The 26737-nt window shown below is 42.3% G+C and overlaps 1 protein-coding gene across 1 annotated transcript in view; it reads right to left on the bottom strand.

Annotated features, from left to right (window-relative positions):
* Positions 1-134: 134 nt before the first annotated feature.
* Positions 135-26737, bottom strand: part of LOC112235636 (neuronal acetylcholine receptor subunit alpha-2-like) — a 64846-nt gene continuing 38243 nt past the window's right edge. The window contains exons 5-9 of the mRNA XM_042321360.1: positions 20522-20723; positions 18594-18816; positions 5891-6259; positions 2965-3368; positions 135-2156 (exon numbers count right to left, since the gene is read on the bottom strand). Of these exons, the coding sequence (XP_042177294.1) occupies positions 2031-2156; positions 2965-3368; positions 5891-6259; positions 18594-18816; positions 20522-20723 (1324 nt within the window). The 3' untranslated portion in view covers positions 135-2030. The remainder of the gene's footprint in view (positions 2157-2964; positions 3369-5890; positions 6260-18593; positions 18817-20521; positions 20724-26737) is intronic.

Genomic DNA, 26737 nt, shown 5'->3' with positions numbered 1-26737 from the left:
ATAGGGTATTCATCTATCATTTATGTATTCAAATAGCTATAGTCTTCTTTAAAATTGAGATGTGTATTAGATTGAACCCAGATTGACATTTCAGAGCCATAAGGTTCTATCTACCTGTGATTGCACCCCCCCCTAATAAAACTGTTTTTACAAATGTCTCAGGATTTTTGATACTCTGTACTTGTGCTCCCTTTAAGGTCACGACCTTACTGGGTTATGAAAGAAGAATTCACATCAAAACAATTCTGAGATCGAGGCTGTGAAAACTCTAATACTCAATATCTCAGAACTAAGTTTTGTGCCGATAGAATATTTATAGTCCCAACGTTACAAAAATTATAATTTGTGTCGTGAATGTTATTAACAAACATTTTTCGGTGTTTTTTTTGTAGGATGTTCCCATTGTCTTACGTTAGGCCAATGTAAAGACTTCAATCAGTACTCTTGGTGCAAACTTTAAATCAGTTACTAAAATCTGACATTTTCATTCCTATCGACTCCCAAATTCCCAAAACATGCGTTTCTGTTTATACAGTATTTATTACCACAACAGCATGTGTTTGATATTGTTACGAAGCAGTATATTGGTAGTGCCAGTCATTCACCTCGTTACTTCCTCAGTTGTGTTTATTCCTATGTGGAACAGAAAGCTTCCACTAGAGAGCGCGTTTGCACTGTTACTGTGCCCGACGGTCTTCTGCCTGCTTGGATACGATGTTCCGTAACAGTTCATCATCTTCCTAAACTATAATTTTCTGCTAAAAAAACAACCTAGTGGTTCAAGGTACTGCACACCGTTGTCGTAGTGCTAGTTCCACTGTGCCAGCCTGCTCCGGGGGCAGAAGGTAGAGGTTAGGTCTACTGGCCCAAGGTGATGCCAGCCAGTCCAGGTCCTATATCATGCTGGCCAGGTAGGAAGGAAGAGCCCAGGTCCTATATCATGCTGGCCAGCCAGGTAGGAAGGAAAAGTCCAGGTCCTATATCATGCTGGCCAGCCAGGTAGGAAGGAAGAGTCCAGGTCCCATATCATGCTGGCCAGGTAGAGGAAGAGTCCAGGTCCTATATCATGCTGGCCTGGTAGGAAGGAATATACCAGGTCCTATATCATGCTGGCCAGCCAGGGAGGAAGAGACCAGGTCCCTTATCTTGCTGGCCAGCCAGGGAGGGAGGACGTGCCCAGGTTCTATATCATGCTGGCCAGCCAGGGAGGAAGTGTCTAGGTCCTATATCATGCTGGCCAGGTAGGGAGGGAGAAAGAGTCTAGGTCCTATATCATGCTGGCCAACCAGGGAAGGAGGAAGCGTCCAGGGCCTATATCATGCCAGCCAGCCAGGGAGGGAGGAAGAGTCTACGTCCTATATCATGCTGGCCAGCCAGGGAGGGAGGAAGAGTACAGGTCCAATATCATGCTGGCCAGCCAGGTAGGAAGGAAGTGTCCAGGTCCTATATCATGCTGGCCAGCCAGGTAGGAAGGAAGTGTCCAGGTCCTATATCATGCTGGCCAGGTAGGAAGGAAGAGTCCAGGTCCTATATCATGCTGGCCAGCCAGGTAGGAAGGAGGTGTCCAGGTCCTATATCATGCTGGCCAGGTAGGAAGGAAGAGTCCAGGTCCTATATGATGCTGGCCAGGTAGGAAGGAAGAGACAAGGTCCTATATCATGCTGGCCAGCCAGGAAGGGAGGAAGTGTCCAGGTCCTATATCATGCTGGCCAGCCAGGTAGGAAGGAAGTGTCCAGGTCCTATATCATGCTGGGCCAGGTAGGAAGGAAGAGGTGTCCAGGTCCTATATCATGCTGGCCAGGTAGGAAGGAAGAGTCCAGGTCCTATATGATGCTGGCCAGGTAGGAGGAAGAGTCCAGGTCCTATATCATGCTGGCCAGCCAGGGAGGGAGGAAGTGTCCAGGTCCTATGTCATGCTGGCCAGGTAGGAAGGAAGAGTCCAGGTCCTATATGATGCTGGCCAGGTAGGAAGGAAGAGTCCAGGTCCTATATCATGCTGGCCAGCCAGGGAGGGAGGAAGTGTCCAGGTCCTATATCATGCCAGCCAGCCAGGGAGGGAGGAAGAGTCCAATGGTTCCTAGGAGACACACAATGATAAACATCCACAGGAAGATACGGTCGATCACCATGGCAACGTATTTCCAGTCTTCCTTCACCTGGATGGAGAGAGAGATGAGAGAGAGAGATGAGAGATGAGAGAAAGAAAGAGAGAGAGAGAGAGAGATGAGAGAGAGAAAAAGAGATGAGAAAGAGAGAGAGAGATGAAAGAGAGAGAGATGAGAGAGAGAAAGAGAGATGAGAGAGAGAGAAAGATGAGAGAGAAAGAGAGAGAGATGAGACAGAAAGAGAGAGAGATGAGAGAGAGAAAGAGAGAGAGAGATGAGAGAGAAAAAGAGAGAGAGAGATGAGAGAGAGAAAGAGAGAGAGGTGAGAGAGAGAAAGAGAGAGAGAGGTGAGAGAGAGAAAAGAGAGAGAGAGAGAGAGAGAGAGAGAGAGAGAGAGAGAGGTGAGAGAGAGAAAGAGAGAGAGAGATGAGAGAGAGAGAAAGAGAGAGAGAGATGAGAGAGAGAAAGAGAGAGAGAGATGAGAGAGAGATGAGAGAGAGAAAGAGAGAGAGGTGAGACAGAGAAAGAGAGAGAGAGATGAGAGAGATGAGAGCGAGAGACATATGAATGAATGATAACACTTTTAGTTGGATTGAGTGCAATGATCATGATGGTTTAAGTTGAACAATCATTGTAATTGAATGTTCTACAACAACAACAAATAGCAACGATGTGCGATATTAGAGCTACAAATGCTACCCCATTCATCTGTGTTGCTGCATGCCTGTCATAACCAGTATACCGGTATACCGTCACTACCAAATGGTTTTCTGGGTAGTCATTGTAGATACTTGGCATTTCAGAAATGGAAAGATCCTTTAACTGGAATACAAAAGATCTGTATAACATAAATACTCACACTGAAGTCTGCGTCCTCTGCCCTCAGGTGGTCTGCGATATAGTGCAGTCCCTCCAGAGCACGTATCACGCTGGGAGACAGAGGGAACTCTATCTCTCTAGAGTCTGACACCAAGTTAGCTGGTCGCTGGGTCGGGTTAACCCTTCTATTCACCCCACCTCCTCCTCCTTCAACCCCTCCATCCAGGCGGTTATGAGGCTGCCCTGCCCCTGGGTGTGGATGGTTCTGCTGGGGCGGAGGGGTGGAGCCCGGAGGTCTGGGTGACGGAGGACGGAAGGAGAAGTAAGATGTCAGCTCCCCCAGCTCAAGGTCCTCAAAACAAAGGGTCCGTCTTTGGAGGTCCTCCGTTGTCCCTCCTCCGTCCCGGAGCCAGCTGGCTGAGGTGCTGAGGAAGGGAGGAATGCCTAGGAAGGGAGGAAGGGAGAAAGAAGAGAAATTCATTTGAGAAATTTGAAATACATATAGGGCTGGTATTTGGGACACAGATGTTCTAGTCTTGGACTTTAAAGACATGTTCACTGAGAGCGGTTGTTAGTGGAAGACTGGGATTAATATGTGTCTGGGAAAGGGCCCCAAAGAGTTGTCTCTTCTATGGGAGTAAATACAACATATATAGGTTAAAATCAGAAGGAAAAAAAAAAACATATGAAAAACTCAATCTACCGATTTATTTTGATTGTGGTCCTTATTGCTACCTGGGCATGTATCCACAAAGCATCTCAGAAAAGGTTCTTAGGAATCCTATTAAAACCGGGTTTTAAGACAAAAAAAGAAACTCCGAGCTCAGAGTAGGTTTTAGGATGATGTTAAAACCAGTTGAGGGTGATGAAGAGAGGACGTAAGGTCATAGGTCATAATAATGGCCGGAACGGAGCGAATGGCATCAAAACCATGGAAACCATGGAGACCATAATGAGAAAGCAAACAAGACTATTTGCTGATTTATAAAAAATATAAAAAAATGGAAATAGGACATTTACTTAAGTATTCAGACCCTTTACTCAGTGCTTTGTTGAAGCACCTTTGGCAGCGGTTAAAGCCTTGAGTCTTCTTGGGTATTTTTATTTTCTTTAATCAACTAGGCAAGTCAGTTATTAAGAACAAATTCTTATTTACAATGATGGCCTAGGAACAGTGAGTTAACTGCCTTGTTCAGGGGCAGAAAGACAGATTTTTACCTTGTCAGCCTGGAGGATTCGATCTAACAACCTTTCGGTTACTGGCCTAATGCTCTAATCACTATGCTACCTGCTGCCCCTGATGCAACAAGCTTGGCACACCTGTATTTGGGGAATTTTTCCCATTCTTCTCTGCAGATCCTCTCAAGCTCTGTTAGGTTAGATGGGGTTACACAGTTATTTTCAGGTCTCTCCAGAGATGTTCGATCGGGTTCAAGCCCGGGCTCTGGCTGGGCCACTCAAGGACATTCAGAAACTTGTCCCGAAGCCACTCTTGCGTTGCCTTGGCTGTGTGCTTAGGGTCGTTGTCCTGTTGGAAGGTGAACCTTCACCCCAGTCTCAGGTCCTGAGTGCTCTGGAGCAGGTTTTCATCAAGGATCTCTTTGTACTTTTCTCTGCTCATCTTTCCCTTGATCCTAACTAGTTTCCCAGTTCATATCGCTGAAAAACATCCCCACACGGTTGATGCTGCCAGCACCATGCTTCACCGTAGAGATGGAGCCAGGTTTCCTCCAGACGTGACGCTTGGCATTAAGAGTTCAATCTTGGTTTCATCAGACCAGAGAATTTTATATCTCATGGTCTGAGAATCCTTTGACAAAAGATTGAAGTGCCTTTAAACAGGGTAAGGTAGTAGGTACCAGGCGCAACGGTTTGTGTCATGAACTGCAACGGTTTCATGTGTCAAGAATGATCCACTGCCCAAAGGACATCCAGCCAACTAGACACAACTGTGAGAAGCATCGGAGTCAACATGGGCCAGCATCCCTGTGGAACGCTTTCGACACCTTGTAGAGTCAACATGGGCCAGCATCCCTGTGGAACGCTTTCGACACCTTGTAGAGTCAACATGGACCAGCATCCCTGTGGAACACTTTCAACACCTTGTAGAGTCAACATGGGCCAGCATCCCTGTGGAACACTTTCAACACCTTGTAGAGTCAACATGGGCCAGCATCCCTGTGGAACGCTTTCAACACCTTGTAGAGTCAACATGGGCCAGCATCCCTGGGGAACGCTTTCAACACCTTGTAGAGTCAACATGGACCAGCATCCCTGGGGAACGCTTTCAACACCTTGTAGAGTCAACATGGACCAGCATCCCTGTGGAACGCTTTCAACACCTTGTAGAGTCAACATGGACCAGCATCCCTGTGGAACGCTTTCGACACCTTGTAGAGTCCATGAACCGAAGAACTGAAGCTGTTCTGAAAAAAAAACAAAGCCCTGCGGCCTGTGAATTCTTTATCCGGCCCCGTTCATCTACTCTAAATAGCTTCAGCATGTGCTCCAAAGGGACAAGTTGAAATAACAGGATTTAGGTTCATGAAATAATTTAAAGAAAAATATGTGATTATTCATTATCCTAGTGTTTATAAGTACTTAGGCATATACTATGAATTAGGCCTCAACTCTGAACTGGTGAGGACAGCTCATGAGGTCTCCTAAATATCTGTCCACTAGGTGGGACTCTTATGACTAAAGAGGCTCTTTGTGGATATGGACCCAGGTCTCACTTAGAAAAAAGGTTGTCTGACTTCAATGGGACTTTCTGGTTAAAAATGTAAAGAAACTCATCTGGTAGTCTGGTAGTGGTGTTGGTGGTACGTCCTGGTCAGGGCAGTATAGAAGGAATATGGTGCCATTTGTACTGGTCAGGGCAGTATAGAAGGAATATGGTGCTATTTGGGATGCAAACAGAGACTAGGGACTTATTTCCCATGTGGTCCTCATTATCAGCACCTAACCTGCTGGTCTGGGGTTGATGGTCCGTCCCTGGTGCCGTGCCACCGCTGCCCCCTGCTGGAGCATCAACAACCTGCGTCTCCGTCCGTCCGGCGCGGGCCGCCTCATGAACAGCCACCTGGGGATCAGGTCCAGGAAGACAGAGTGGACCCAGCGAGGCATCTTATGGGTCCCCGGGGAGCGGTGGTGGACGTTGAGGACAAACACGGTGATGACGATGGAGAGAGTGACGAAGATCATGGTGAAGAGGAGATATTCTCCAATCAGAGGGATGACCAGGGAGGTGGAAGGGATGATCTCCGTGATGAGGAGCAGGAAGACGGTGAGGGAGAGGAGGACGGAGATACACAGAGTGATCTTCTCCCCACAGTCTGAAACAACGAGGAGAAAGAGGAGAAGAAGAAACAAACAGACTATCTTGCAGGAAATGGAAATGTGTATTTTTGCTCCCAATCCAACCCCCTAAAACACACACACACACACACACACACACACACACACACACACACACACACACACACACACACACAGACACACACACACACACACACACACACACACACACACACACACACACACACACACACACACACACACACACACACACACACACACACACACACACACACACACACACACACACACACACACACACACACACACACACACACACACACACACACACACACACACACACACACACACACACACACACACACACACATATTTAAGAAAACACTTTTGTTTTGTGTATTTTGCAACTAAACAGAAAGGTTTGTTACCGTGGAAAAGATGGGTTTATACCCCTGGTAAAGGCAGTCTTTTCCATGGTAACAAAACATTATGTTTGCCTTTACCAGGGGTATAAACTAAACAGAAAGGTTTGTTACCGTGGAAAAGATGGGTTTATACCCCTGGTAAAGGCAGTCTTTTCCATGGTAACAAAACATTATGTTTGCCTTTACCAGGGGTATAAACTAAACAGAAAGGTTTGTTACCGTGGAAAAGATGGGTTTATACCCCTGGTAAAGGCAGTCTTTTCCATGGTAACAAAACATTATGTTTGAAAGGTTTTTACCAGGGGTATAAACTAAACAGAAAGGTTTGTTACCATGGAAAAGATGGGTTTATACCCCTGGTAAAGGCAGTCTTTTCCATGGTAACAAAACATTATGTTTGCCTTTACCAGGGGTATAAACTAAACAGAAAGGTTTGTTACCATGGAAAAGATGGGTTTATACCCCTGGTAAAGGCAGTCTTTTCCATGGTAACAAAACATTATGTTTGCCTTTACCAGGGGTATAAACTAAACAGAAAGGTTTGTTACCATGGAAAAGATGGGTTTATACCCCTGGTAAAGGCAGTCTTTTCCATGGTAACAAAACATTATGTTTGCCTTTACCAGGGGTATAAACTAAACAGAAAGGTTTGTTACCATGGAAAAGATGGGTTTATACCCCTGGTAAAGGCAGTCTTTTCCATGGTAACAAAACATTATGTTTGCCTTTACCAGGGGTATAAACTAAACAGAAAGGTTTGTTACCATGGAAAAGATGGGTTTATACCCTGGTAAAGGCAGTCTTTTCCATGGTAACAAAACATTATGTTTGCCTTTACCAGGGGTATAAACTAAACAGAAAGGTTTGTTACCATGGAAAAGATGGGTTTATACCCCTGGTAAAGGCAGTCTTTTCCATGGTAACAAAACATTATGTTTGCCTTTACCAGGGGTATAAACTAAACAGAAAGGTTTGTTACCATGGAAAAGATGGGTTTATACCCCTGGTAAAGGCAGTCTTTTCCATGGTAACAAAACATTATGTTTGCCTTTACCAGGGGTATAAACTAAACAGAAAGGTTTGTTACCGTGGAAAAGATGGGTTTATACCCCTGGTAAAGGCAGTCTTTTCCATGGTAACAAAACATTATGTTTGCCTTTACCAGGGGTATAAACTAAACAGAAAGGTTTGTTACCGTGGAAAAGATGGGTTTATACCCCTGGTAAAGGCAGTCTTTTCCATGGTAACAAAACATTATGTTTGCCTTTACCAGGGTATAAACTAAACAGAAAGGTTTGTTACCGTGGAAAAGATGGGTTTATACCCCTGGTAAAGGCAGTCTTTTCCATGGTAACAAAACATTATGTTTGCCTTTACCAGGGGTATAAACTAAACAGAAAGGTTTGTTACCGTGGAAAAGATGGGTTTATACCCCTGGTAAAGGCAGTCTTTCCATGGTAACAAAACATTATGTTTGCCTTTACCAGGGGTATAAACTAAACAGAAAGGTTTGTTACCGTGGAAAAGATGGGTTTATACCCCTGGTAAAGGCAGTCTTTTCCATGGTAACAAAACATTATGTTTGCCTTTACCAGGGGTATAAACTAAACAGAAAGGTTTGTTACCATGGAAAAGATGGGTTTATACCCCTGGTAAAGGCAGTCTTTTCCATGGTAACAAAACATTATGTTTGCCTTTACCAGGGGTATAAACTAAACAGAAAGGTTTGTTACCATGGAAAAGATGGGTTTATACCCCTGGTAAAGGCAGTCTTTTCCATGGTAACAAAACATTATGTTTGCCTTTACCAGGGGTATAAACTAAACAGAAAGGTTTGTTACCGTGGAAAAGATGGGTTTATACCCCTGGTAAAGGCAGTCTTTTCCATGGTAACAAAACAAAGTCTTTTCCATGGTAAAAACATTATGTTTGCCTTTACCAGGGGTATAAACTAAACAGAAAGGTTTGTTACCGTGGAAAAGATGGGTTTATACCCCTGGTAAAGGCAGTCTTTTCCATGGTAACAAAACATTATGTTTGCCTTTACCAGGGGTATAAACTAAACAGAAAGGTTTGTTACCATGGAAAAGATGGGTTTATACCCCTGGTAAAGGCAGTCTTTTCCATGGTAACAAAACATTATGTTTGCCTTTACCAGGGGTATAAACTAAACAGAAAGGTTTGTTACCATGGAAAAGATGGGTTTATACCCCTGGTAAAGGCAGTCTTTTCCATGGTAACAAAACATTATGTTTGCCTTTACCAGGGGTATAAACTAAACAGAAAGGTTTGTTACCATGGAAAAGATGGGTTTATACCCCTGGTAAAGGCAGTCTTTTCCATGGTAACAAAACATTATGTTTGCCTTTACCAGGGGTATAAACTAAACAGAAAGGTTTGTTACCGTGGAAAAGATGGGTTTATACCCCTGGTAAAGGCAGTCTTTTCCATGGTAACAAAACATTATGTTTGCCTTTACCAGGGGTATAAACTAAACAGAAAGGTTTGTTACCATGGAAAAGATGGGTTTATACCCCTGGTAAAGGCAGTCTTTTCCATGGTAACAAAACATTATGTTTGCCTTTACCAGGGGTATAAACTAAACAGAAAGGTTTGTTACCATGGAAAAGATGGGTTTATACCCCTGGTAAAGGCAGTCTTTTCCATGGTAACAAAACATTATGTTTGCCTTTACCAGGGGTATAAACTAAACAGAAAGGTTTGTTACCATGGAAAAGATGGGTTTATACCCCTGGTAAAGGCAGTCTTTTCCATGGTAACAAAACATTATGTTTGCCTTTACCAGGGGTATAAACTAAACAGAAAGGTTTGTTACCGTGGAAAAGATGGGTTTATACCCCTGGTAAAGGCAGTCTTTTCCATGGTAACAAAACATTATGTTTGCCTTTACCAGGGGTATAAACTAAACAGAAAGGTTTGTTACCGTGGAAAAGATGGGTTTATACCCCTGGTAAAGGCAGTCTTTTCCATGGTAACAAAACATTATGTTTGCCTTTACCAGGGGTATAAACTAAACAGAAAGGTTTGTTACCATGGAAAGATGGGTTTATACCCCTGGTAAAGGCAGTCTTTTCCATGGTAACAAAACATTATGTTTGCCTTTACCAGGGGTATAAACTAAACAGAAAGGTTTGTTACCATGGAAAAGATGGGTTTATACCCTGGTAAAGGCAGTCTTTTCCATGGTAACAAAACATTATGTTTGCCTTTACCAGGGGTATAAACTAAACAGAAAGGTTTGTTACCGTGGAAAGATGGGTTTATACCCCTGGTAAAGGCAGTCTTTTCCATGGTAACAAAACATTATGTTTGCCTTTACCAGGGGTATAAACTAAACAGAAAGGTTTGTTACCATGGAAAAGATGGGTTTATACCCCTGGTAAAGGCAGTCTTTTCCATGGTAACAAAACATTATGTTTGCCTTTACCAGGGGTATAAACTAAACAGAAAGGTTTGTTACCGTGGAAAAGATGGGTTTATACCCCTGGTAAAGGCAGTCTTTTCCATGGTAACAAAACATTATGTTTGCCTTTACCAGGGGTATAAACTAAACAGAAAGGTTTGTTACCATGGAAAAGATGGGTTTATACCCCTGGTAAAGGCAGTCTTTTCCATGGTAACAAAACATTATGTTTGCCTTTACCAGGGGTATAAACTAAACAGAAAGGTTTGTTACCGTGGAAAAGATGGGTTTATACCCCTGGTAAAGGCAGTCTTTTCCATGGTAACAAAACATTATGTTTGCCTTTACCAGGGGTATAAACTAAACAGAAAGGTTTGTTACCATGGAAAAGATGGGTTTATACCCCTGGTAAAGGCAGTCTTTTCCATGGTAACAAAACATTATGTTTGCCTTTACCAGGGGTATAAACTAAACAGAAAGGTTTGTTACCATGGAAAAGATGGGTTTATACCCCTGGTAAAGGCAGTCTTTTCCATGGTAACAAAACATTATGTTTGCCTTTACCAGGGGTATAAACTAAACAGAAAGGTTTGTTACCATGGAAAAGATGGGTTTATACCCCTGGTAAAGGCAGTCTTTTCCATGGTAACAAAACATTATGTTTGCCTTTACCAGGGGTATAAACTAAACAGAAAGGTTTGTTACCATGGAAAAGATGGGTTTATACCCCTGGTAAAGGCAGTCTTTTCCATGGTAACAAAACATTATGTTTGCCTTTACCAGGGGTATAAACTAAACAGAAAGGTTTGTTACCATGGAAAAGATGGGTTTATACCCCTGGTAAAGGCAGTCTTTTCCATGGTAACAAAACATTATGTTTGCCTTTACCAGGGGTATAAACTAAACAGAAAGGTTTGTTACCATGGAAAGATGGGTTTATACCCCTGGTAAAGGCAGTCTTTTCCATGGTAACAAAACATTATGTTTGCCTTTACCAGGGGTATAAACTAAACAGAAAGTTTTGTTACCATGGAAAAGATGGGTTTATACCCCTGGTAAAGGCAGTCTTTTCCATGGTAACAAAACATTATGTTTGCCTTTACCAGGGGTATAAACTAAACAGAAAGGTTTGTTACCGTGGAAAGATGGGTTTATACCCCTGGTAAAGGCAGTCTTTTCCATGGTAACAAAACATTATGTTTGCCTTTACCAGGGGTATAAACTAAACAGAAAGGTTTGTTACCGTGGAAAAGACTGTCTTTACCAGGGCTATTAACTAAACAGAAAGGTTTAATACCATGGAAAAGACTGCCTTTACCAGGGCTATTAACTAAACAGAAAGGTTTGTTACCATGGAAAAGACTGCCTTTACCAGGGCTATAAATATAAATAGAATGAGAAATCAATAAAGAGACATTTACATTTGGATATTATCTAATCCATATAAATGATGAATATCATATTTATAAAAGACAATATCCAAATGTAAATGTTTAATATTAATATCATGAATTTGGCATCGTATTTATAGGGCTAATGGTAACTACTTCTAAAACTTCAAAAAGATCAGTCATGAATGAATGATAGTAAACTTAGCTACACGTTGAAATGATGGTGTCCTTTGGGTAAATCAGATGTCAATGTAGCCAACATAAAACCAACCTCACTCCTAATTTACTTTCATATACAGCTTGTTTAAGAAAAGTAGGAGGAGTTACTTTTAACCTGTCAACTTTACTCAGGTAGTCTATTGGTCAACGCAAAGGAGTATGGACGCGCATCAGTATCCATAGGTGTTGACATGACAGCTCAGAAGAAACGAATGCTGCTTGTTTCCAAAGCTGAACAGGGTACATAGAGGTAGGCATCTGGATGGTCCAGTAGACTAGTTCTCACTGAAATACATTAGCCTTCATATACCAGTAGGAGTCACTGTTCAGGCAGGAATCGTTTCAATGTGGCTTCACAGTTTATTTCAATATAGGTAGGTATGTCTTTATTTAAGTCGAAGGTCTGAAATTGTAACAATCAAATTGATTCAAAAATACAACATTGAAACAAATCAAATAAACTATGACTTATCAAATACGATATTCAACATAATTCAACCACCTGATATATACAGATGAAGTCGGAAGTTTACGTACACTTAGGTTGGAGTCATTAAAACAAATTTTTCAACCACTCTTCAAATTTCTTGTTAAACAAAACTATAGTTTTGGCCAGTCGGTTAGGACATCTACTTTGTGCATGACACATCATTGGAAAATCAAAAGACATCAGCCAAGTCTAGAAAAAATTCTAGACCTCCACAAGTCTGGTTCATTCTTGGAAGCAATTTACAAATGCCTCAAGGAAGCAGGAAGGAGACGCGTTCGGGTCTCCTAGAGATAAACGTACTTTAGTGCGAAAAGTGCAAATCAATCCCAGAACAACAGCAAAGGACCTTGTGAAGATGCTGGAGGAAACAGGTACCAAAGTATCTATATCCACAGTATAACGAGTCTTATATTGACATAACCTGAAAGGCCGCTCAGCAAGGAAGAAGCCACTGCTTCAAAACCGCCATAAAAAAGCCAGACTACGGTTTGCAACTGCACATGGGGACAAAGATTATAGTTTTTGGAGAAAAGTCCTCTGATCTGAGGAAACAAAAAAAAGAACTGTTTGGCCATAATGACCATCGTTATGTTTGGAGGAAAAAGGTGGAGCCGAAGAACACCATCCCAACCGTGAAGCACGGGGGTGGCAGCATCATGTTGTGGGGTGCTTTGCTGCAGGAGGGTCTGGTGCACAAAATAGATGGCATCACGAGGAAGAAAAATGATGTGGATATATTGAAGCAACATATCAAGACATCAGTCAGGAAGCTAAAGCTTGGTCACAAATGGGACTTCCAAATGGACAATGACCCCAAGCATACTTCCAAAGTTGTAGCAAAATGGCTTAAGGACAACAAAGTCAAGTTATTGGAGTGGCCATCACAGAGACATAGAGATCATACAGACAGAGACACAGACATCATACAGACAGAGATCCTACAGACAGAGACACAGAGATCCTACAGACAGAGACACAGAGATCATACAGACAGAGACACAGAGATCATACAGACAGAGACACAGAGATCATACAGACAGAGATCATACAGACAGAGACACAGAGATCATACAGACAGAGACACAGAGATCATACAGACAGAGACACAGAGATCATACAGACAGAGACACAGAGATCATACAGACAGAGATCATACAGACAGAGACACAGAGATCATACATACAGAGACACAGAGATCATACAGACAGAGACACAGAGATCATACAGACAGCGACACAGAGATCATACAGACAGACATCATACAGACATAGATCCTACAGACAGAGACACAGAGGTCATACAGAGAGAGACACAGAGAACATACAGACAGACATCATACAGACAGAGTTCCTACAGACAGAGACACAGAGATCATACAGACAGAGACACAGAGATCATACATACAGAGACACAGAGATTATACAGACAGAGACACAGAGATCATACAGACAGAGACACAGAGATCATACAGACAGAGACACAGAGATCATACATACAGAGACACAGAGATCATACAGACAGAGATCCTACAGACAAAGATCATACAGACAGCGACACAGAGATCATACAGACAGAGACACAGAGATCATACAGAGAGAGACACAGAGATCATACAGACAGACATCATACAGACAGAGATCCTACAGACAGAGATACAGAGATCATACATACAGAGACACAGAGATCATACAGACAGAAACACAGAGATCATACAGACAGACATCATACAGACAGAGATCCTACAGACAGAGACACAGAGATCATACAGACAGAGACACAGAGATCATACAGACAGCGACACAGAGATCATACAGACAGAGACACAGAGATCATACAGAGAGAGACACAGAGATCATACAGACAGACATCATACAGACAGAGATCCTACAGACAGAGACACAGAGATCATACAGACAGAGAGACACAGAGATCATACAGACAGAGACACAGAGATCATACAGACAGAGACACAGAGATCATACAGACAGAGACACAGAGATCATACAGATCATACAGACAGAGACACAGAGATCATACAGACAGAGAGCATACAGACAGAGATCATACAGACAGAGACACAGAGATCATACAGACAGAGATCATACAGACAGAGACACAGAGATCATACAGACAGCGACACAGAGATCATACAGACAGAGACACAGAGATCATACAGACAGAGAGCATACAGACAGAGATCATACAGACAGAGACACAGAGATCATACAGACAGAGACACAGAGATCATACAGACAGAGATCATACAGACAGCGACACAGAGATCATACAGACAGAGACACAGAGATCATACAGACAGAGATCATGCAGACAGAGATCATACAGACAGAGATCATACAGACAGAGACACACATTCAACTCAAAATATGTTGAGTTTCATTGTTCACTAGAAGTGCCTGTCTTGGTTTTATCTAAAGTTCAGCATTAAATGGTTTTAATGATGTATTTATTTATTTAACACAGAGTTTGTATTTCAGCGTGTAACTGTCCAAAACAAACAACTACAATGTTTTCTAAGATACGTCTCTATTATGTGGGAACCGACGTCAACGTGGTTTAGTGTCTACAATACCTTTACCGAGGGTGGAGTCTGACTGCTCTCAATATGTTCAGCAGGGGGTGGACCCCAACATGGAGAGGTTGCTTTGGTGAATGTCAATCTTCTTACCAGTGAATATCACTGTTTCAACCCAGTTGGTTTTTAGTCAAATAATCCTTTAATATATGTATTTTATGTATCTTTAACAGTTAAGTTAAAATATATTATTTTCTGTCTTAGTGTCGTTGTCCACCCCCAGGGATCTAAGGCCTGATCGACCAGTGACCTTAAGGTGCTTTCAGACCATCTGGGCTGGAACTGGAAGCTGTTTCTTATATGATACTCTGAGCAGGGTGAATGAGACAGGCACTGAGCTGCAGGGAGACTCTGGATACCAGCTCACAAAGACCACTGATTGTGACATCACTCTGACGGTGATATCACTCTCACTGTGACATCCCTCTGACTGTGACATCACTCTGACTGTGACATCACTCTGACTGTGACCTCACTGACTGTGACATCACTCTGACTGTGACATCACTCTGACTGTGACATCACTCTGACTGTGACATCCCTCTGACTGTGACATCACTCTGACGGTGACCTCACTCTGACTGTGACACTCACTCTGACTGTGACATCACTCTGACTGTGACATCACTCTGACTGTGACCTCACTCTGACTGTGACATCCTCTGACTGTGACCTCACTCTGACTGTGATCTCACTCTGACTGTGACATCACTCTGACTGTGACATCACTCTGACTGTGACCTCGCTCTGACTGTGACATCACTCTGACTGTGACATCACTCTGACTGTGACCTCACTCTGACTGTGACATCACTCTGACTGTGACATCGCTCTGACTGTGACATCGCTCTGACTGTGACCTCACTCTGACTGTGACATCACTCTGACTGTGACATCACTCTGACTGACTCTCACTCTGACATCACTCTGACTGTGACATCACCTCACTCTGACTGTGACATCACTCTGACTGTGACATCACTCTGACTGTGACATCACTCTGACTGTGACATCACTCTGACTGTGACATCACTCTGACTGTGACCTCACTCTGACTGTGACATCACTCTGACTGTGACATCACTCTGACTGTGACATCAGTCTGACTGTGACATCACTCTGACTGCGACATCACTCTGACTGCGACATCACTCTGACTGCGACATCACTCTGACTGCGACATCACTCTGACTGCGACATCACTCTGACTGCGACATCACTCTGACTGTGACATCACTCTGACTGCGACTCTCCAGAGGAAGGACAACAACAGGAAGTGGAGTTGTCAGGCGGAGAACCAGGGAGAAGTGAAGACCTTCCTGGACTTCACCTCCACATTTTCAGCTAGACATTATCACATAGATATCGATACCATTTCATCAAGTAGTTCTGAATCAGCTTTTTTTTTGACTGCATGTTGTCTGTATTCCAGAGAATGGTGGTGAGGGGAGGACAGGCTCATAATAATGTCTGGAATAGTATCAACATGGAAACCACATGTTTAATGTGTTTGATACCATTCCATTTATTCCATTCCAGCCATTACTGTGAATCCGTCTTCTAATTTGAAGTGCCACCAGCCACCACTGATATTCCCCCATTTTCTAACGGGACCAACATGCCCAAGTCCTGCTCCCTCTTTGATGCCAAATCCCACAAATCACACTTCTCCAGGTGCACTTCGGTAAGATGTTATTTAGTCTGAACAACCAAAAAGTAATCATTTATGCACAACTAGAAATGATCATGTTCAAAGGGGAAGTTTTTCTCAGCTCAGGAACATTATACAGGGATAAAATACTTTACATTTTCAGCTTCAGACCTTCCCTACTTCTCACTTAAAACACAGTTTCTGTGTATTAATACATGAAGGTTTGTGTTTGATCACTGTCTGTCCTATTGTCCAGGTACCACTAACAGTGTCCAGTTGTCCATCGACATCGTTATCTTTGTGGCACAGACCATCTTGGTTTGTACTATTTACAAAAACCAGGCAGAACCGCCCACCAGCAGATGAGAATCACAGGGATTGGTTACTTTTTAGTTCCATTTAGGTCCCTAGCTTCCACACCTTCAATGTTCACAGATCTATAAGACTTGATAGATCTATTTCTAATCAAATATGGATGAGGGAACCAATCCATCCATAAACCAATCGGAGCATACCATAAATTACATTCACATATCCTGTCCTTCAGATCAACTGAAATGGAATCAATTCAAATAAAATGATCAACTGAAATGGAATCAGGTCATAAATAGTCCTTTGACATAAATCATCTTGTCCATATAAACCCTGTTTCAACTATTTCATCTTTAAGGTTTTCTATAGAAATGGTCTGTCATGTTGTCTGATGTGTTTGCTGTTGTTTTTTATTCTCTGTATAGAACTTAAAAGAAAGCCTCTGGTTATGAGATTCAGGACCTGGAGGAATGACCCCTTGACCCCCATTCTTCTCCCAGTGCAGGACTAAGACTTATATCTAAACTGTCTGTAGCTTTATTGATTGAGTAAAAAACAGGTGATGTTGTAGTGTTTTTGGATCTCGGATTTGGTTTGCTTTAGAACATAGCATTGTTTCTTCTTCTTTGCATGCAGTATGGATGCAGAAATACACTATGCCATGTTTGGTTGACAAGAGATACGTTTGCGTTTTAATTCATGTCCATTGTGAATAGTCAACTTTGAGAAATTCATTTGTTTTGTTAATTTCATAGAACATTTTATTGAACTTTTGTAACTTTTACTAACATTAAAAAAAATATATATTTATATATATATACAATATGTGTGTGAAATCTGGACTATTTTCAGTTATATCAACCTGTGATGTTCCAAAACCTCCACTAGACGGGGACGTTACCTAAAAATAAAAATAAAGTATTGCTTCCGTGTCTCTTGCCCCTACCTGGGCTCGAACCAGGGACCCTCTGAACACATCGAACAACAGTCAACAACTCATCATTAGTTATTGCTCCAGAAAAGCAGTGGCTCTTGCAGAACGAAAAGGAAAACAACAAATACTTCAAGTTCTTAGTGACTGAGTGATGTCACCGATTGAAACTCTACTAGCTTCACCTCTAACTAGCCAACCGTTTTACACCGGTAACATTACGGACATTCTCTGTTAATCTACTTACCTGAGGGGAGACTAGGACCTACCTGAGGGGAGATGGGAGACTAGGACCTACCCGAGGGGAGACTAGGACCTACCTGAGGGGAGACTAGGACCTACCTGAGGGGAGACTAGGACCTACTATGACCTACTAGACTGAGGGAAGATAGAAGACTAGGACCTACCTGAGGGAAGATAGAAGACTAGGACCTACCTGAGATGAGACTAGGACCTACCTGAGGGGAGATAGAAGACCTGAGGGGAGACTAGACCTACCTGAGGGGAGACTAGGACCTACCTGAGGGGAGAGATAGAAGACTAGGACCTACCTGAGGGGAGATAGAAGACTAGGACCTACCTGAGGGGAGATAGAAGACTAGGACCTACCTGAGGGGAGATAGAAGACTAGGACCTACCTGAGGGAGACTAGGACCTACCTGAGGGGAGATAGAAGACTAGGACCTACCTGAGGGGGACTAGGACCTACCTGAGGGGAGATAGAAGACTAGGACCTACCTGAGGGGAGATAGAAGACTAGGACCTACCTGAGGGGAGATAGAAGACTAGGACCTACCTGAGGGGGGAGACTAGGACCTACCTGAGGGGAGACTAGGACCTACCTGAGGGGAGACTAGGACCTACCTGAGGGGAAACTAGGACCTACCTGAGGGAAGATAGAAGACTAGGACCTACCTGAGGGAAGATAGAAGACTAGGACAGTGAGACAGGAGATGAGCAGACAGGGGATGATCAGGTTGATGGTGTAGAAGAGAGGCAGCCGTCTGATGATGAAGAAGTAGGTGATATCAGGGTAGATCTCATGACAGCAGTCGTACTTCTTGGTGTTGTATGTTCCCACTGCGTTGATGATGGCCCACTCTCCACTCTCCCAGTAGTTGTTCAGATCCACAGTGTTCTAGGGGATAGAGATCAACCGTCCCACTCTATAAAGACTTCAAATGGCGTCACAAGACATCTATACACTTATATCATACTGTATAAATATAGTGGTTCGGGTCTGTCGGGTTCTAGGGGATGGAGATGAGCTTCAAGTGTTCCTTTGTCACACTTGTCTGGTGCCAGTGTGATTCTACTCTCTGTGTGGCTTGACACTAGCCACGTTTCCATTCAATTGGCGACAGATTTTCATGCAAATCTGCGCATTTTCTCCACCAGATTTATTTCCATCAAATTGACTTGTTGCGGATAAAAGGCTGTGCGTGATGACTTATTGCACATAAAAATACATTTTGCTACATTATACAGTTTATTGGACTACAAATGAAATAATTTATGGTCAATTTCACAAGGTGGGGAAAGAGCACGGTGATGAGCTTGATGAACTTCACAATGTGGGGAAAGAGTACGGTGATGAGCTTGATGAACTTCACAAGGTGGGGAAAGAGCGGTTGAGCTTGATGAACTTCCATCAAAGGTGGGGATAAAAGAGTACGGTGATGAGCTTGATGAACATTTTCACAAGGTGGGGAAAGAGTACGGTGATGAGCTTGATGAACTTCACAAGGTGGGGAAAGAGCACGGTGATGAGCTTGATGAACTTCACAAGGTGGGGAAAGAGTACGGTGATGAGCTTGAACTTCACAAGGTGGGGAAAGAGTACGGTGATGAGCTTGATGAACTTCACAAGGTGGGGAAAGAGTACGGTGATGAGCTTGATGAACTTCACAAGGTGGGGAAAGAGTACGGTGATGAGCTTGATGAACTTCACAAGGTGGGGAAAGAGTACGGTGATGAGCTTGAACTTCACAAGGTGGGGAAAGAGTACGGTGATGAGCTTGATGAACTTCACAAGGTGGGGAAAGAGTACGGTGATGAGCTTGATGAACTTCACAGGGTGGGGAAAGAGTACGGTGATGAGCTTGATGAACTTCACAAGGTGGGGAAAGAGTACGGTGATGAGCTTGATGAACTTCACAGGGTGGGGAAAGAGTACGGTGATGAGCTTGATGAACTTCACAGGGTGGGGAAAGAGTACGGTGATGAGCTTGATGAACTTCACAGGGTGGTGAAAGTGATCTATGATGCTCCTTTCCAATAAGTATTGAATGTCTTATTGTGGTGACAATAATAATGATGATCGATGCTTGACTGCCATTTGACAAATTAAAATGTTCTTGCACTTATCCATAATAATGTCATCATGTATACCAGCCTACCCGCACTGTATCTGCAAGCTGTTGGCTAGAGCAGAGACCAGAGTAGACACATATGCTATGTTACGCAACAGTTTCTTTGTGACAAAGTTGTCCGTATAAAATGTGATGGAAACACATTGAATTTTAAATGTTTATTTGGCACTTGGAAAACTTAAATGGAAAAAGTTAATTTTGTGTGCACTACATCATCACGCACTGATTTTATGAACAGACAAGTCCGTTTGGTGGAAACACCACTGGTGGGGAAAATTGTTTTCTTTATGCCGATTCTAGAATATTAACATGAACATCTGTCGCGAGTTGGATGGAATGCTAGTTAGCAAGAACATCTACAGTAGCCTGGTTCAAGATCTGTTTAACAAATAAACACTGCATTCACACGTTATCCACGTCATTCACATCTTGTACAACACATTTACAACATTGATTGATACAATCCCATACCTCGAAGCGTTCCAGGTCGATTTTAGCCTTGTCGTAGGTCCAAGAACCAAACTTCATCTTACAGTTCTGCTGGTCGAAGGGGAAGAAGGTAACGTCTATAGAGCAGGAGGACTTATAGATGGCCGGGGGAACCCAGCGCACCTTCCCATTGTGGAACAGGTGGGCCTTGGTCATGTGGGTCACGGCGAACTCACCGTCTGCACTGGAGGGGGAAGAGGAGAGCAGAACAGAGGTTTGTACACGAGAGGGCGTGTTGAAATAACTTTTTTGTTTTTTGTTGCACGGCTGTGTTGCTGTTGTACCGTAGATAATTGGCATCGTTACCAGCCAAACCCTCAGGTCGTTAGTTCGATTGGCACCGTTTGTTCTGGCAGATTGCTATGGGAAGGCACAGCTAGTGCTTCTACTGACAGTGTTAGCGCTGTCCGTGCTGCTGAATTTAGTGCCTCAATCATCTTGCTCATCAAGCAGAAATACACTACAGGCTATACTTGTAGCCTACTGCCAGACCAAATATACAGAAAAGGTCATTATTGGGCGGGCAGGTAGCTTAGTGGTTAGAGTGTTGGACTAGTAACCGAAAGGTTGCAAGATAAAATCCCCAAGCTGACAAGGTAAAAAATATGTCGTTCTGCCCCTGATCAAGGCAGTTAAAACTAGTTAGGGATAGGCGGGACGCAAATGTCTCAACTGGCCAATTGCCAGGGAAAATGCAGAGCGCCAGATTCAAATAAAATACTATAAAATTCTAACTTTCATTAAATCACACATGTAAGATACTCAACTAAAGCTACACTCATTGTGAATCCAGCCAACATGTCAGATTGTAAAAATGCTTTTCGGCGAAAGCATAAGAAGCTATTATCTGATAGCCTGCACCATCTGCACCAGCAGTAAACAAAGGAATTAGCATATTTCAACCCTACAGGCGCTACACAAAACGCTGAAATAAAATATAAAACATGCATTACCTTTGACGAGCTTCTTTTGTTGGCACTCCAATATGTCCCATAAACATCACAATTGGTCCTTTTGTTGGATTAATTCTGTCCATATATTTCCAAAATGTCCATTTATAAAGTGCGTTTGTTCCAGAAAAACAACAGCTTACAAAAAACGCAACATCACTACAAAATATTTCAAAAGTTGCCTATAAACTTTGCCAAAATATTTCAAACTACTTTTGTAATACATCTTTAGGTATTTTTAAACGTTAATAATCAATCAAATTGTAGACGGGGCAATCTGTGTTCAATACAGGAACGAAAAGAAACCAGCGCTGCTTTTCACGTCTTCGCCAACTCACAAAAGTGTACCCAGTTCCGAGTCGGCCTACTTCTTCATTGCACAAAGGAATAAGCTCAACCAAATACCAAAGACTGGTGACATCCAGTGGAGGCAGGGGGAACTGAAAACAGGTTCCTAGGAAATATCCCTTGGTAATAACAAGTTTAGGGAACAGAGAGAGGCAAAAACAAATCTACATAAAGTTCTGTTATACTCACAGACATGATTCAAACAGTTTTAGAAACTTCAGAGCACGCTATTTATCCAAAAGTGAAAATTCTGCCCCCTAGCCCCAAGAGGTTTTAACCCAATGTTCCTAAAAACCGTCATTGAAAATAAGAATTTGTTCTTAATGGACTTGCCTAGTTAAACAAAAGTAAAAAATAAATAAAAATTGTCATCATAACACTGACTATTTATATCACCCACTGTGGCGCTCTTTCCTCTTTCTAGTGAATGTTAGCCAACTACACAGCTAACACACTTCAAACTGAAGCTGGAGAGGCAGGAAACCAGCTGCATTTCCTTTTATTCTATTGTCACGTCGTTTTATATATCCAGAAACATTATGCTGATGCATAAGGTTTCACCAGTATGTCTTCCTGACATGTTAATATAGGAGAGCGCTATTCAAACTTTAATGCTGCAAAGGTCGGAGAGGCAGACGGTCGGAGAGGCAGACGGTCGGAGAGGCAGACGGTCAGAGAGGCAGACGGTCGGAGAGGCAGACGGTCGGAGAGGCAGACGACAACTTTTGTTGCCATTGGTGTCTCGTTGTTAAAAACACATAATGCTAAGCAAGGGGTGATAATGTCTAGACGCTTTTTACAGTGAGATCAAGTTAATGAGTTGCCTGGTTGGGCTGATGAGATGCGCAGTGTTTTCTAAGATACAAAACAAGGAGCCTATTTCTGAGTCATCCAACCATACAGTTGAAGTCGGAAGTTTACATACACTTAGGTGTTTACATACAAGTTTACACACACTTTCATTAAAACTCGTTTTTTTCAACCACTCCACAAATTTCTTGTAAACAAACTATAGTTTTGGCAAGTTGGTTAGGACATCTACTTTGTGCATGACACAAGTAATTTTTCCAACAATTGTTTACAGACAGATTATTTCACTTATAATTCACTGTATCACAATTCCAGTGGGTCAGAAGTTTGCGTGCACTAAGGTGACTGTACCTTTAAACAGCTTGGAAAATTCCAGATAAGGATTTCATGGCTTTAGACGCTTCTGATAGGCTAATTGACATCATTTGAGTCAATTGGATGTGTACCTGTGGAGGTATTTCAAGGCCTACCTTCAAACTCAGTGCTTCTTTGCTTGACATCATGGACGAATACAAAATAAATCAGCCAAGACCTCAGAAAAAAAAGTTGTAGACCTCCACAAGTCTGGTTCATCCTTGGGAGCAATTTCCAAATGCCTGAAGGTACCACGTTCATCTGTACAAACAATAGTACAAACACCATGGGACCACGCAGCACTGGTGAACGTACCTCGGTGCAAAAAGTGCAAATAATTCCTAGAACAACAGCAAAGGACCTTGTGAAGATGCTGGAGGAAATAGGTACAAAAGTATCTGAATCCACAGTGAAAGGAGTCCTATATCAACATAACCTGAAAGGCTGCTCTGCAAGGAAGAAGCCACTGCTCCAAAACCACCATAAAAAAGCCAGACTACGGTTTGAAACGGCACATGGGGACAAAGATCGTACTTTTTGGAGAAATGTTCTCTGGTCTGTTGAAACAAAAATAGAACTGTTTGGCCATAATTACCATTGTTATGTTTGGAGGAAAAAAGGGGAGGCTTGCAAGCCGAAGAACACCATCCCAACCGTGAAGCACGGGGGTGGCAGCATCATGTTGTGGGGGTGCTTTGCTGCAGGAGGGACTGGTGCACTTCACAAAATAGATGGCATTATGAGGGAGAAAATGATGTGGATATATTGAAGCAACATATCAAGACATCAGGCAGGAAGTTAAAGTTGGTCACAAATGGGTCTTCCAAATGGACAATGACCCCAAGCATTCTTCCAAAGTTGTGGCAAAATGGCTTAAGGACAACAAAGTCAAGGTATTGGAGTGGCCATCACAAAGCCCTGACCTCAATCACAGAGAACATTTGTGGACAGAACTGAAAAAGCAAGGAGGCCTACAAACCTGGCTCAGTTACACCAGCTCTGTCAGGAGGAATGGGACAAAATTCACCCAACTTATTGTGGGAAGCTTGTGGAAGGCTACCCAAAACATTTGACCCAAGTTAAACAATTTAAAGGCAATGCTACCAAATACTAATTGAGTGTATGTAAACGTCTGACCCACTGGGAATGTGATGAAAGAAGTAAACACTGAAATAAATATTTTTGTTCTACTATTGTTCTGACATGTCACATTCTTAAAATAAAGTGGTGATCCTAACTGACCTGAGACAGGGAATTTTTATTAGGATTAAATGTCAAGAATAGTGAAAAACTGAGTTTAAATGTATTTGGATAAGGTGTATGTAAACTTCTGACTTCAACTGTGTATATATATATATATATGTGTTTGTTTTTGCATGCTTCTCAACCAATTACAATACTTGTTTGGACCAACCTGTAGTACAAAGTTATATGGTTGTACAGTACAGTGTTAGACATTGTGAATTATTGTAGACGTTACATTAATAATCTAACGATGATTAAAAAAAATCGTTTTTAGATTATTCTTGAAACTATCAGTGTTAGGCAATACATAACTCTGTCAATCTGGTAAATAGTCCAGTTTTTGCTAATTTAGCTCCCTGAAAATATTGTTAAAGGCCACTTACCAGCTAGCATATTTGGTTGTTGGAACATACATTTTTGGTTTCCCATTGGTTCTGGGAATGAAGCCATACATTTTCTAACCGATAAAACTGAGTCTTTGTCATGTTTTGAGAGCAGAATTTAACATTTCCTCTGTTCAGGGAAAGTTCCTTTTTAGGAGGAGGTTCTGAGAACGTTTTACTATGGTTCCAGGGAGGTTCTGAGAACGTTTTACTATGGTTCCAGGGAGGTTCTGAGAACGTTTTACTATGGTTCCAGGGAGGTTCTGAGAATGTTTTACTATGGTTCCAGGGAGGTTCTGAGAATGTTTTACTATGGTTCCAGGGAGGTTCTGAGAACGTTTTACTATGGTTCCAGGGAGGTTCTGAGAACGTTTTACTATGGTTATCTGAAAGGTTCTGAGAACGTTTTACTAATGGTTCCAGAACGGAGATTCTGAGAACGTTTTACTATGGTTCCAGGGAGGTTCTGAGAACGTTTTACTATGGTTCCAGGGAGGTTCTGAGAACGTTTTACTATGGAACCAGGGAAGTTCTGATGAACGTTTTACTAATGGTTCCAGGAGGTTCTGAGAACGTTTTACTATGGTTCCAGGGAGATTCTGAGACCATTTTTACTATGGTTCCAGGGAGGTTCTGCCCAAAGAACCTTTTGCTCATGGTTCCAGGGAGATTCTGAGAACGTTTTACTATTGGTTCCAGGGAAGTTTGTAGAAACGTTGAAATAATGGTTCCAAGGAGAATTCTGAGAAAAATGGAAATGGTTCCAGGGAGGTTCTGAGAACGCAAAGAGACCTTCTTAGAAATGCAAGTACTATGGTTGAAAAGGGAGATTCTGGATGAACGTTTTACTATGGTTCCAGGGAGGTTCTGAGAACGTTTTACTATGGTTCCAGGGAGATTCAAAAACGTTTTACTGGTTCCAGGGAGATTCTGAGAACGTTTTTATGGTTCCAGGGAGATTCTGAAAACGTTTTTTACTATGGTTCCAGAAAGGTTCTGTTTGAACGTTTTTATGGTTCCAGGAGATTCTGAGAACGTTTTACTATGGTTCCAGGGAGGTTCTGAGAACGTTTTACTATGTTCCAGTGGAGATTCTGAGAACGTTTTACTAAATGGTTTTGGGAGGTTAAAGAACGTTTTACTATGGTTCCAGGGAGATTCTGAGAACGTTTTACTATGGTTCAAATCAGGGAAGATTCTGAAACGTTTTAATATGGTTCAGGTTATTCTGAGAACGTTTTACTATGGTTCCTGGGAGGTTCTGAGAACGTTTTACTATGGTTCCAGGGAGATTCTGAGAACGTTTTACTATAAAGTTCCAGGGAGGTTCTGAGAACGTTTTACTATGGTTCCAGGGAGATTCAAGAACGTTTTACTATGGTTCCATATAGGTTCTAGAATGTTTTTATAAAATGTATGATTTCCAGGGAGGTTCTGAGAATGTTTTACTATGGTTCCAGGGAGGTTCTGAGAACGTTTTACTATGGTTCCAGGGAGGTTCTGAAATTTTGTTATGGTTGAAGATTTAGGAAACGTTTTACTATGGTTCCAGAAAATAAGGTTCTGAAACGTTTTACTATGGTTCCAGGGAGATTCCTGCACCGTTTTACTATGGTTCAGGGAGGTTTTGAAAACGTTTTACTACGGTTCCAGGGAGATTCTGAGAACGTTTTACTATGGTTCCAGGAGGTTCTGAGAATGACATTTTTACTCTGGTTCTAGGGAGGTTCTGAGAACGTTTTTTACTCTGGTTATCTGAAAGGTTCTTTTGGTAGAGAGTTATGATCCTCCAGGAACAATCTCCAGAACTTATCTCCTCTATTGGAGTCTGTAATTTATCTCCTCCTCTGAAGAGCTACACATCCCTGATCATGGCTTTAATACGCACTGATAATAGCTGTAGATTAGAGATATAATGATAAGTCTATCATTACATCTTCCTCAAATCTCTCACACACAGACACACACCTTTTTAATTTCACTAACTGATAGTGATCATACAGAAGAGCTTGATGAGGTGAAACCCAGTCATTAAATACTAGGAGTTTAATCTGATACATTCAGCCGTGAAAGTTGAATAAATTTAGATGAGGAGAAAACTATTAGGA

The sequence above is a fragment of the Oncorhynchus tshawytscha genome, linkage group LG05 (assembly GCF_018296145.1).
Source record: "Oncorhynchus tshawytscha isolate Ot180627B linkage group LG05, Otsh_v2.0, whole genome shotgun sequence".
NCBI classification, from domain to species: domain Eukaryota; kingdom Metazoa; phylum Chordata; class Actinopteri; order Salmoniformes; family Salmonidae; genus Oncorhynchus; species Oncorhynchus tshawytscha.
The sequence above is the reverse complement of the archived record's forward strand: the minus strand, read 5'-3'. Positions and strand labels throughout refer to the sequence as shown.